This window comes from Erithacus rubecula (genome assembly GCF_903797595.1).
Source record: "Erithacus rubecula genome assembly, chromosome: 24".
Classification (NCBI taxonomy): Eukaryota; Metazoa; Chordata; class Aves; order Passeriformes; family Muscicapidae; genus Erithacus; species Erithacus rubecula.
This window is the reverse complement of record NC_136676.1, coordinates 1,292,621-1,305,363: the sequence shown is the minus strand read 5'-3', so window position 1 is coordinate 1,305,363 and position 12,743 is coordinate 1,292,621. Positions and strand designations below refer to the sequence as shown.

The following is a 12,743-nucleotide window of genomic DNA, read 5'->3' as shown; positions in this document are numbered from 1 at the left end:
TAGTGACACCGTCTTTCAGTGTCACCATATTTATTGTGTCATCATGTTTCAGTGTCACTGTGCTCATAGTGTCACTGTGTTTGTGTCATGGTGTAATAGTGTCCCTATTGTAGTATCACCGTGTTTTTAATGTCACCATGTTACAGTGCCAGCATGTTTATAGTGTCACCATATTATAGTGTCCCCGTGTTTGTGTCACTGTGTTACAGTGTCACTGTGTTTATAGTGTCACTGTGTTTATAGTGTCACCATGTTTTATAGGGTCACTGTGTTTGTGTAACTGTGTTACAGTGTCACTATGTTTATAGTGTCACTGTGTTTATAATGTCACCATGTTACAGTATCACTGTGTTTACAGTGTCACCATGTTTTATAATGTCACTGTGTTTATAGTGTCACCGTGTTTCAGTGTCACTGTGTGTCACTGACTCCAGCTCTGCACCTCCCGGAATTTTGGGAATATTTTTCCACTGCTTGGTGCCGAGTCAGGTGCCCACAGAAGTGGGAGCGGCTCAGCCCAGCCCAACTCAGTCCCGCCCAGCCCAGCCCAGCCCAGCCCAGCCCAACTCAGTCCCGCCCAGCCCAGCCCAGCCCAGCCCAGCCCAGCCCAGCCCAGCCCAGCCGAGCCCAGCCCAAACCAGCCCAACCCAGCCCAGCCCAAATCAGCCCAGCCCAGCCCCGCCCAGCCCAGCCCAGCCCAGCCCAAACCAGCCCAAACCAGCCCAGCCCAAACCATCCCAGCCCAGCCCCACTCTGCCCCACCTCGCCCAGCCCAGCCCAGCCCAAACCAGCCCAGCCCAGCCCAGCCCAAACCAGCCCAAACCAGCCCAGCCCATCCCATCCCATCCCAGCCCAGCTCAGCCCAGCCCAGCCCAGCCCAGCCGCTCCCAGCCCAGCCCAAACCAGCCCAAACCAGCCCAGCCCAAACCAGCCCAGCCCAGCCCATCCCAGCCCAAACCAACCCAGCCCAGCCTCTCCCAGCCCAGCCCAAACCATCCCAGCCCAGCCCATCCCATCCCAACCCAGCCCAGCCCAGCCCAGCCCAAACCAGCCCAGCCCAACCCAGCCCAGCCCAGCCTGGCCCATCCCAAACCAGCCCAGCCCAGCCCAAACCAGCCCAGCCCAAACCAGCCCAGCCCAGCCCAGCCCAGCCCAGCTCAGCCCAAACCAGCCCAGCCCAACCCAGCCCGCCCAGCCCGGCCCATCCCAAACCAAACCAGCTCAGCCCAGCCCAGCCCAGCCCCGCCCCGCCCCGCCCAGCCCAAACCAGCCCAGCCCATCCCAGCCCAAACCAGCCCAGCCCAAACCAGCCCATCCCAGCCCAAACCAGCCCAGCCCATCCCAGCCCAAACCAGCCCAGCCCAAACCAGCCCATCCCAGCCCAAACCAGCCCAGCCCAGCCCAAACCAGCCCAGCCCAGCCCAGCCCAGCCCAGCCCAACCCAACCCAACCCAGCCCAGCCCAGCCCAGCCCAGCCCCGCCCCCACCCAGCCCAGCCCAGCCCAGCCCAGCCCAGCCCAGCCCAGCCCAGCCCAACCCAGCCCAGCCCTGCCCCGCCCATCCCATCCCATCCCATCCCATCCCATCCCATCCCATCCCATCCCATCCCATCCCATCCCATCCCATCCCATCCCATCCATCCCATCCCATCCCATCCCATCCCATCCCATCCCATCCCATCCCATCCCATCCCATCCCATTGCAGTACCCACACAACCCAAAAAAAGCACTTGGAATCCTTTTTTTTTTTTTTTTTTTAATGTATAACAGTTATGCCTGAGTTACAGAAAGACACCTACAGGCAGCAGGTAGTTAAAGCAAAACCAGTTTCTCTTCCTACTAAATCTACTCCATATAGCTGAATAAATTATGGTGCGGCTCCGTATTTACACACCCGGCGCACGGCCCGGAGCAGACGGCGATGAGGCGAACACAGAAGCGACAATCCCGCGGGGGTGGGGACAGGGAGAGCCCTACAGCGCTAGGGGGGCCCGCGGGGCCGGGGGCGGGTTAGAAGCGTTAAATACACAAAGGACCCGATCTGCTGCGGGCTGGGGCGGGGCTGCGGGTACAAAGAGCCCCGCGGGGTCGGTGCTGGCCCCTGGGGTGGCAGGGAACAGCGTCCGGCCTGGGAGAGCCATGGGGCTGGGAGAGGGGCCTGGGGTTGGCCAACTCTGGCTGTGTCCACATCTGGCTGTGCCCACATCTGGCTGTGTTCATTTCCACTGTGGCCACATCTGGCTGTGTCCATCCCTGGCTTTGCTCACATCTGGCTGTGTCCATCTCTGCTGTGTCCATCTCTGGAGTGTGCCCACCTCTGGTTCTGTTCACCTCTGGCCATGTCCATCTCTGCTTTGGTCATCTCTGACATGTCCATCCCTGGCTGTGTCCATCTCTGGCCATGTCTCTGTGTCCATTCCCTGACATGTCCATCTCTACTGTGTCCATCCCTGGCTGTGTTCACATCTGGCTGTGTCCATCTCTGGCTGTGTCCATCTCTGGCCGTGTCCGTGTGTCCATTCTCTGACATGTCCATCTCTCTCTGCTGTGTCCATCTGTGCTGTGTCCACCTCTGCCCATGTCCCTTGGTCACTGTTGCTCTGGATGAGGCTTTGGGTGATTTTTGGTCCCCCAGAGTCAGCAGCAGCTGAGGATTCACACAGTCATTCTTGGGTGGCCCCGGGTGGCCACAGCCAGGTTCTCAATGTCCAGCTCTCCAGGATTGGTCCCTGTTGGTGGCCCCAGGTGGCTGCAGGTGGCCACAGCCACATTCCTGCTGTCCATCTGTCCAAGCATTGGTCCCTGTTGGTGGCCCCAGGTGGCTGCAGGTGGCCCCAGCCAGGTTGTCACTGTCCAGCTCTCCAGGACTGGTCCCTGTTGGTGGCCCCAGGTGGCCCCAGCCAGGTTCCCAGTCCGACTGTCCTCGCTCTGTCCTGTCCCAGCTCCAGCCCCTCCCCAGCCGTGTCCCCTCCCTGTCCCACCCCACCCCCCGAGTTTGTCTCTCGTCAGCAGAGCTGAGGTTGGCAATCCATGAAACAAAACTGAACCAACAGAACAAAACCAAAAGTTACTTTTGACTTTCATACATGAACAAAAGAAACAAAATAAGACCAAAAAAAAAAGCAGGGGAAAAAAAACCCACCCCGAAATCAACCCCATCCCACCCCAAAGATTCTGGAATGTCTTTTGAAAACAAACAATAGGCAAATTTCTACACTTCATCCCCCATCCCCTTTTTTCTTTTTTTTTTTTCTTTTTAAAATTTTTCTTTCTTTTTTTTTTTTTTTTTTTTTTTTTTTTTTTTAACTATCACTGGCACTCACTGTGATTTTGTTTTTTTTAGTATATAAAAAAAAAGAGTCAACTTTCTATAAACATACAGCACATGACCAAAATTCCCAACTAAATGTACAAAGTGCGACCACGAGGGGAAGGTCAGAGAAGAGGGGAAGGTCAGAGAAGAGCTATTTTGTTCCTCTAGGAATTCTATTTACAGCAGTGCCCGGCTGCCCACGGACTGTCTGGGGAAGGGGATTGGCACAGAGGTTTCTGCAGTGCTCCCTCCTTGTTATTTTGGGGTTTTTTTGGGGTCCTGCCCTCGGGTGGGCTGTCCATCAGTGAGGAGGGGAGATCAGAGTGGAGATGGGAGCAGCCAAGAGATTCCATGGAATGATGGAAAATTCCCTTAAGGGTAAGCAGGGAGGGAGCTGGGATGGGAATTCCAGAGGCAAGGAGCAGAGATTGCTGCAGGATGGAATTCCAGCCAGGAGCAGGGATTGGATTGGATTGGGATGGAATTCCAGCAAGGAGCAGGGATTGGTGCAGGATGGAATTCCAGCCAGGAGCAGGGATTGGATTGGGATGGAATTCCAGGAAGGAGCAGGGATTGGTGCAGGATGGAATTCCAGCCAGGAGCAGGGATTGGATTGGGATGGAATTCCAGGAAGGAGCAGGGATTGGTGCAGGATGGAATTCCAGCCAGGAGCAGGGCACAGTCAGGATGCTGCTCCCACCTGGGGATCGTCAGCATTTGGCCTCTGAAATGTTTTTAAATATTGTTAAATATTGTTAAATATCAGGAAATCTCTTGTTTTATCAGCTCCTGTGGATGGTGCCCAGAGAAACTGGATCAGGTTTTTTCCCCTCACAGCACGGAGACATCCCTGGATTCCTTCAGGGCTGGGAAGGACATTTCAGCCAGGACTGGAATCTGCAGGGCTGCCCCTTCCTTTAGAGCTCTGGAGCACAAACAGCCCGAACCAGCAGCGGCTGTGCTGCTGCCAGAGACCCCCGAGCAGGGCAGGGAGTGGCCTCGGGGCCCCCCGGCCAGTCCAGGGCGTTTGGGCTCCTCTGTCCCCTCCAGGATTTGTGTCCCTTTGGCCCCTCTCCCACCCTCTGCCCCGGGAGAGGAGCTGGGAATGGAATTGCTCCCAAACTCTGGGATCCAGGGAATGTTTGTGTTGAGTGCTGAGCCTCTGGATTCAGGAGTCGCCTGGATTCTGCTCCTGCATTAGGGAGGTGCTGGAAAATCCCTCTGGGAATGTGGAGCCCGCTCTGCTGGAGCTGGGAAGTAAAGCTGGTGTGGCTCTGGTGGGATGTTGGGAACCCAGGGCAGGTGAGCTGCTCCAGGTGACTGCAGGGACAGTGGCAGGTGGCTCGGGATGAATGGCGGCAGGAGAAGAGCCCAGGGAGATGTTCCAGATGTTCCAGCTGCCAGAACAGGTTCAGCTGGGTCGGGAAGGGTGGGAGAGGCAGGAGGGAGGATGAGAGGAGGAGGGAGGATGCTCCTTCAGCAGCCAGAGCAGAACTCCTCCCACCACGGTGCACAAATGCAGAAATTGGCTGTGAAAGAAGATAACTGAAGGGGTTCAGGGCATCACAAACCCTGACAGCCCCTGGGGACAAGGAACTGGCTGTGGGGACACAGGACTGCTTGTGGGGACACCAAACTCTGCCTGTGGGGACACCAAACTGCCTGTGGGGACACCAAACTCAGCAGGGACACAGAACTGGCTGTGGGGACATGGAACTGGCTGTGGGGATGTGAAACTGGCTGTGGGGACACCAAACTCTGCCTGTGGGGACACTGCTGCACCTCAGCAGTGACCTGGGAGCTCTGGCTGGGTTTCACTGAGCAAGGACAGGAGGTGACACAAAGAAGAGGAGAAAAGGGGAGGGATAAACCCAGAGAATAGGAATAGCTTGGGGATGGGGAAGTGGGGAGAGGCTCCAGCAGAAGAAGGAAGTTGGTCTGTGCTGGGGGATGCATGATGGATGGATGGATGGATAGATCTCAAACTTTCTCCCAGCAGTGATAACAGGAATGCCTTGGGAAAGTGAATCCTATCCCTGCAGTGTGGGGAGGGGCAGCTGGGAGCACCTTCTCATCCTGGCTGCAGCAGAAACCCCTCAGCTCCTCTGTCCTGGCTCCACATCCATCCCCGTCCAGGGCAGCACCCCCAGACCCAGCTCACATCCATCCCCAGACAAGGCAGCACCCCCAGACCCAGCTCACATCCATCCCTGGGCAGAGCAGCACCCCCAGACCCAGCTCACATCCATCCCCAGACAGGGCAGCACCCCCAGACCCAGCTCACATCCATCCCTGGCCAGGGCAGCACCCCCAGACCCAGCTCACATCCATCCCTGGGCAGGGCAGCACCCCCAGACCCAGCTCACATCCATCCCTGGGCAGAGCAGCACCCCCAGACCCAGCTCACATCCATCCCTGGGCACAGCAGCACCCCCAGACCCAGCTCACATCCATCCCTGGCCAGGGCAGCACCCCCAGACCCAGCTCACATCCATCCCTGGCCAGGGCAGCACCCCCAGACCCAGCTCACATCCATCCCCGGCCAGGGCAGCACCCCCAGACCCAGCTCACATCCATCCCTGGCCAGGGCAACACCCCCAGACCCAGCTCACATCCATCCCTGGGCACAGCAGCACCCCCAGACCAGGCCCTGTTCCCTTCCAGGTGACTCCCGCGGCTGAACCCGGCTCTGCTCTCTGGTTCCTGGCCCTGCCCTCTTGTCTTTGCTCCCGTGGCCAGCTCAGGGGCAGCAGGGCCACCAGGAGCCCTGCCCCGTGTCCCCAGGGTGTCTCTCAGCCCCTGCTGGTGCCAGGCGGGCTCTGTCCCCGCTGTCCCCGCGCTGCTGCCATGTCCTGGCGGTGACGGTCGGGGCTGGGTGGGTCCCTCGGAGGAGAAGTGAACATTTCCTGTGCCTTTTGTCTCTGCTCCTCCTGCAGCTGTTGGTGTTTCCCGAAGGTCCCAGGCTGGCTGGAATTCCATCCTGGCCCGTCCAGCCCGGCTTTGGGAAGGTGACAAGGGAGGGTAGGCTGGCCTGGGGAAATTTGCTGTCCCTTGAGTAATTTTCTGCTTTCATTTGTCTTTGTGGTTTTTTGTTTGTTTAACAAGTCCTTATATTTGGTCCATAGGTCTTCTGTGGTCCTGATTTACATCACCCTTAATGTTCAGCTTGGTTATTCCTTGCTATACAACATTCACCAAATTTACAGCGACGGAAAGAAAAAGAAACAAAAACGAAACATTTCTTTTACAAAGAAAGAAAAAAAAGAAAAAGCGCTCAATTTGGCTTTGACTATGCCAGCTACCTAGGGAATGCAAAGTCCTGGAGTGTGGGGAATGCCGTGGCCAGGGGCTTTGGAGCGAGGGCTGGGGTTTTAAATGCACCCAAGCCGATGTCTGTGGCCACAGGAGGAGCCAGGTCCCAGGGCCGGACCTGCCTCTGGAATGCTCTGGAGGATCCAGGAGAGCTCCCGCTGGTTCCCATGGCTGGCAGCCGCGGTGCAGCGGGTCAGGGAGGATCCCGCGGGCTCTCCAGAGGCTCGGGGCAGCGGGGCCGGGCGCTCAGTAAGCCTGGCCCGTCTCCACCGGCAGCAACCCCAGCACGGCAGAGTGCTCGCCCAGCTTCATGCGGCGCTGCGTGGACAGGCTGACGTTCTTGGCCAGGTAATCCACGGCGGCTGCGGGGGGAAAGGAGAGTGAGGAACCGGGAATAGACAGGTAGGATACAAGGGGAAAGGAGAGGGAGGAACGGGGAAAGGACAGGGAGGAACGGGGAAAGGACAAGGAGGAACGGGGAAAAGGACAGTGAGGATACAGGGAAAGGGACAGTGAGGATATGGGGAAAGGGACAGTGAGGATATGGGGAAAGGGACAGTGAGGATATGGGGAAAGGACAGGGGGAAAAAGGACAGTGAGGAACTGGGAAAGGACAGGGAGGAACTGGGAAAGGGAGGAACGGGGGAAAAGGGACAGTGAGGACACAGGGGAAAGGACAGTGAGGACACGGGGGAAAGAACAGTGAGGATACGGGGGAAAGGGACAGTGAGGACACGGGGGACCTGCAGTGACCAGGACATTCAGCCCTGAAGGGTAGAGGGGACAGCCCGGGGCTGTCACACACACACCAGGGACCCGGGAAGGGCTCAGAGCTGGGATGGGGCTGTCACACACACCAGGAACCCCCTGCTGTCCTGGAAAGGGCTCAGAGCTGGGATGGGATTGACTGGAGCAGGACAGGCCCTGCTGGGGCTCAGCACGGCAGAGAGCAGGGGAAAGTCCTCAACTCTTTCCATGAACACCTGAAAAAAGCTGAAATTCCACCATGGAAAAAGGGGATTCTGAGGGTTTGGGATAAACCTTCCGGGCTCCTGCTCTCGGTGGTGCTGCTGGAAGTGATTCCAGAGATTTCTGTGGAAGATCCCCAGGTCTGGACTTGGATCTGCCTCACCCAGTGCTGATTCCCGGCTGTGAGCTCTGCCTGCCTCCCTCCATCCCACGGAAAACCTCTTCCCTCCTCCATCTGGGAAGGGAGAGCAGCCCCAGCCCCGGGGATACGGGAGGTCCCAGCTCCCCTGGCTGGCCCGGGGTGAGGGTACAGGGCTGGGACAGGACGGTGACACCGCTCATTAGCCGGGCTTCAGTCAAAGTCGCCCTCCGCGCCTCTAATGGCCCCAATTAGATTAATCAGGAGCTGGCAGGAGCTGCCCGATCGGTGCCAATGAGTAAACAAATCTCAGCCATCAACGTCCTGTCAGCGGCGGGCCCCAGAGGAGCCCCTTCCACGCACCAATCCTGATTAGACTTGGCAGATCCATTAGAATTCCCTTCACGCTCCCGCGTTCCATCACCGGCATCATTAACACGGCCCCGGCCTCTGGGAGCGGCTGCTCCGGCGGCCCCGCTGCCTCCGGCGGGGCTGGAGCGGCTCCGGGAGCGGGAGGGATCCCGGGATAACCCAGCGGGAGCAGCACCAGGCTGGGGAATGGATCCCGGGATAACCCAGCGGGAGTAGCACCAGGCTGGGGAATGGATCCCGGGATATCCCAGTGGGAGCAGCAATCCCGTCAGGAATGGATCCCGGGATAACCCAGCGGGAGCAGCAATCCTATCGAGAATGGATCCCGGGATAACCCAGCGGGAGCAGCACCAGGCTGGGGAATGGATCCCGGGATACTCCAGCGGGAGCAGCAATCCTATCGGGAATGGATCCCGGGATAACCCAGAGGGAGCAGCATTCCCGTCAGGAATGGATCCCGGGAAAATCCAGCGGGAGGAGCATTCCCATCGGGAATGGATCCCGGGCTATCCCCCATTCCGGTGGGGGTGGATTCCGGGATATCCCCCATTCCCGTGGGGAGTGGATCCCAGGATATCCCCCATTGCCACCGGGAGTAGATCCTGGGATATCCCCCATTCCAGTGGGGAGTGGATCCCGGGATTCCCCCATTCCCGCCGGGAGTGGATCCCGGGATATCCCCCATTTCAGTGGGGAGTGGATCCCGGGATATCCCCCATTCCCGTGGGGAGTGGATCCCGGGATATCCCCCATTCCCGTGGGGAGTGGATCCCGGGATTCCCCCATTCCCGCCGGGAATGCCGCTGTGTCTCCAGCTCCGCAGGGCTCCGCTCTCACCCGGGGCTGCCCCGCTCTCTCTCCCTGTGTCCGTGCAGCGCTGGCCCGGAGGGAAGGAGCGGGTTTTGGGTTTCACCCCGGGGTGCAGCGCTGGCTCTGTCCCTGCTGTCCCTGTCACCCGCGCTGGCGCTGTTGGGGCTGAGCAGTTGGAGCCACCAAATCCTGGAATGGTCACGGGGGTTGGAAAAGCCCTCCGGGATTATAGAACCCAGCCCGCCCCCAAACACTGTCTGCGAGCACTGATCCATTTTTGGGGACAATTCCAGGGGTGGCATCTCCCTGGGCAGCCCTGAGCACCCTTTCCGTGCAGGAATTTCCCCCAAAATCCAACTGAATCTCCCCCGGGGCTCTTAGGGGCTGTTTCCTTTTGTCCCATCCCTCAGAGCCCGACATCCCCCCGCTCCAGCCTCCTGTCAGGCTAGGAATTCCATGGCAATCTCATCCTCCAAAAAAACCCAAATATTCCCTCCTGTGCCAGCGGGGAGAGTCCACAGGCACCGGGGGATCCCAGGCCAGCAGTCAGGGATGGGGTTTGTTGGTTTAATGGGTCAGAAGCCAAAATAAACCCGGAGATTTACAGAAGGTGCTCTGGGTGTTTGTTTGTTTAAGTGAGAGGGAAAGTGAGGCTGGGTTTATTTTTTTAAAACAGACTAAGAAGTGGGAGGAGAGGGAATCTCTGCAGCCCAGGTTCAGAGACCACCAAAGCCACGGAGCTGATTCCCAAATCCTGGATTTGTCCCCTGTCACACAGAGCCTGCCTCAACACCACAACCCCTATTCACATAACAGCATTTATATTAATTACATTATATATACACCATCACAATTTATATAGTCCAAATGATACTTTGTATCATGTAACTAATATTTTTTTATCACCTAAAAAGAGTTTTGATGCTCTTGTGCTGCATCAGAGAAGGAAGGAACACCTGATCTCAATAAATGACCTCGTGAGGGTCACCTCACGCTGTTTAAACAGAATTTGAAGGGAAGTGAAGACTCCAGAAGGAATTGGAATTATCTGCAAAGCACAACAAGGCATCGGGAAAGGCAGGAAAAAAACCTGGTTACTCCAAGGTCAACTGCCCGTGAGGGGCAGCTCTCACCAGCACTAATTACCAAGGCAAACTGCACAGAGCTCGTCACCAACGGGGTGACAGAAATCGGGACGGGGGGCCCAGGAAACAACACAAAAAATTCCTGCAGCAAAGCGAGACAAACCCTCCTTTCTCCTTCCCCCTCTCTCCCGAACGCAGCTCGTCCCCTTATTTTATTTTTTACACACATGGGTGTGACTAACGCCTCGCCCAAGGGAATCTTTATTGGAAATACATGGTATCGGAATTTGTTTAAGATTTTTATCAATAGCACGTGTGTCCAGCCCCGCATCCAGAAGCGAGGGGAAGGTCGAGGGGTCACAGATCAAACTCCCGACAAACAAAAAGAGGAGGGGCGGGGGGGCCGCTATTGATCCCGTCTGCCGCCACAGCCGGTTCTCATTGAGCTCGGGACATGAAAGGCAGCGAGGGGAGCGGGGCCGGAGCCGCGGCCGAGGCAGGAAAGGTCACTGAGGACACGGGGGGCAGCGGCAGCGCGCCCGCAGCGACAGGATGCACCTTTAACCCTCGCGGGGCAGCGGCGCTGCGAGCGCGGGGCGGCGCGGCAGGTGAGAACGCCGGGCCCGGGGGATGGCCTGGCACCCTCTGGGGATGGCACTGCCACCCCCGGCGCGAGGGATGGCATGTCACCCTCTAGAGGTGGCCCTGTCACCTCCCGGGGATGGCCTGTCACCCTCTGGGGATGGCCCTGCCACCCCCTGCGTGAGGGATGGCCTGTCACCCCCCAGGCATGGTCCTGTCACCCCCCCTAGGGATAGCACTGTCACCCCCCAGTGCTGGCTCTGTCACCCTGGCCAGGCTGTCCCTGTCACCTCTGGCTGCAAGGGATGTCCTTGTCACCTTACTGGGCTGTCCCTGCCACCCCCAGCCACGAGACATGTCCTTGTCGCCCCTGCTCAGGCTGTCCCTGTCACCCTGGGCCAAGATGGATGTCCTTGTCACCTGGCCACGCTGTCCCTGTCACCCTGCAGGGCTGTCCCTCTCACACAGCTGGGACAGCTCCTACTGGCCACCTGTTCCTATCAACCCCTGGCCACAAGGGATGTCTGTCACCTGGCTAGGCTGTCCCTGTCACCCAGTGGAGACAACACCCAGGCTGAGCTGTGCCTGTCCAAGGGACAGGCTCAGGATCCCAGTCCCAGCTCTCAGGATCCCAGTCCCAGCTCTCAGGACAGGCTCAGGATCCCAGTCCCAGCTCTCAGGATCCCAGTCCCAGCTCTCAGGACAGGCTCAGGATCCCAGTCCCAGCTCTCAGGATCCCAGTCCCAGCTCTCAGGACAGGCTCAGGATCCCAGTCCCAGCTCTCAGGATCCCAGTCCCAGCTCTCCCAGAGCCCCAGCCCAGCTGACAAACCTGTAGGAAAAGCTGCGAGCCTGGGGAGGGCGGGGCAAGCAGGGACACCCTCAGCTCGGCTTTACAAATCCCAAATTTCCCCTGGCTGATCAGGCTGAGCCAGTCCTGGTGTTTTTAGAGAAGCGGGGAGGGAGAAGAAGCTGCGAACTGCCCTTTGCTGAGGGGGGGAAGGTTCCAGCTAAAACATTCCACTGGGGCTTTCATTGAGCTTCGGCTGCGAGGGGAGCAGCAACCCACGAGCACATTCCAGCAGGACAAACTCCCGCGGGTCTCACACCCAACAGGCACAATTTGGGCAGAAATCGATGTACCCAGTCCCCCATCCCCTCCCACACTCCTGTCACTCCCTGGGGAGCGGGAGCTGCTCCCAGCACTTACTCTGGCCATACTGGCCGTACTGGTAGCCGGCCACGGGGTCCACGCTGTAGCTGGTGGTGCTGTAGGTGGGGGGACAGTAGGACTGCGAGGTGGGGAGACTCTCCACGGACTTGATGGAGTCGCTGCGCTGGCTGCAGCTGGCCGAGATGGAGTTGGTGCTGTCCAGGCCGCCGTGGAGGGGAGAGATGGAGAAATCAGCCTGGGGCTGAGGAGGGACCCCGCTGGGATTGCTCAGGATGCTCATCACCTGCAGAGACACCACAGGCACCGTCAGGGGCGGGGGGGAGAGGGAAACAAGGCCACAAAAACGGGGTTTGGGGATGGACAGAGCCCCAGCGGGGCTGGCAGGGTGGGAGAGCCGAGCTCTGCTCCCACCCAGCCCCGAACGGGGAGGATGGAGCGGCTCCTCCTCAGCCCCCTCGGGTTTTGGGGATGTTTTGCTGCCCTGCCAGCGATAAGCACAGGAAAAACAGGGGAAAAATCCCAATTTTCCCAAAGGGACGCTGAGGACAGCCTGGTTCTTGGGAAGTCAGATTCGCAAAGGTCCCCAAGTGAAGCAGATCAAACCCTCGCTGGCTTTGATGCAGCTCCAGGGGCTGAAACGTCCGAATTCTCTTTGCCCCCAAATGTTAAAGGGTAACAGGTCCTGGTCCGGCTCATTTCAGTGCTCACTTGGAAAATGTAATTTAATTTGCACACAAAAAAATCTTCCTGCTTTAAGACCCGAACCAGATGAACTAATTGGGTTTTTGTTGGTGTTTTGGTTTTCTTTTTTCCCTTTTTTTGTAGCAAAAATGCCAGATTTGTTCCCGGGGCTGAGCTGGGGGTAAGGCTCTGCCCTTCACACGGGGAATCAGCAGAATTTCCCCGGGGTAATTCCGAGTTAAAGGTGGAAAGGGCTCGCAGGGGAAGGTTCCTGAAGCCTCTCGGTCGTGTCGGGGCTGGGGCGGGG

At 58.2% G+C, this 12,743-nt stretch overlaps 1 protein-coding gene across 1 annotated transcript in view; it reads right to left on the bottom strand.

Moving 5' to 3' along the window:
* Positions 1-6,871: 6,871 nt before the first annotated feature.
* PAX7 (paired box 7) overlaps positions 6,872-12,743 on the bottom strand; it is a gene marked incomplete at its 3' end in the record, with an annotated part of 223,924 nt that continues 218,052 nt past the window's right edge. The window contains 2 exon segments of the mRNA XM_079326384.1: positions 6,872-6,987; positions 11,792-12,038. Of these exon segments, the coding sequence (XP_079182510.1) occupies positions 6,872-6,987; positions 11,792-12,038 (363 nt within the window).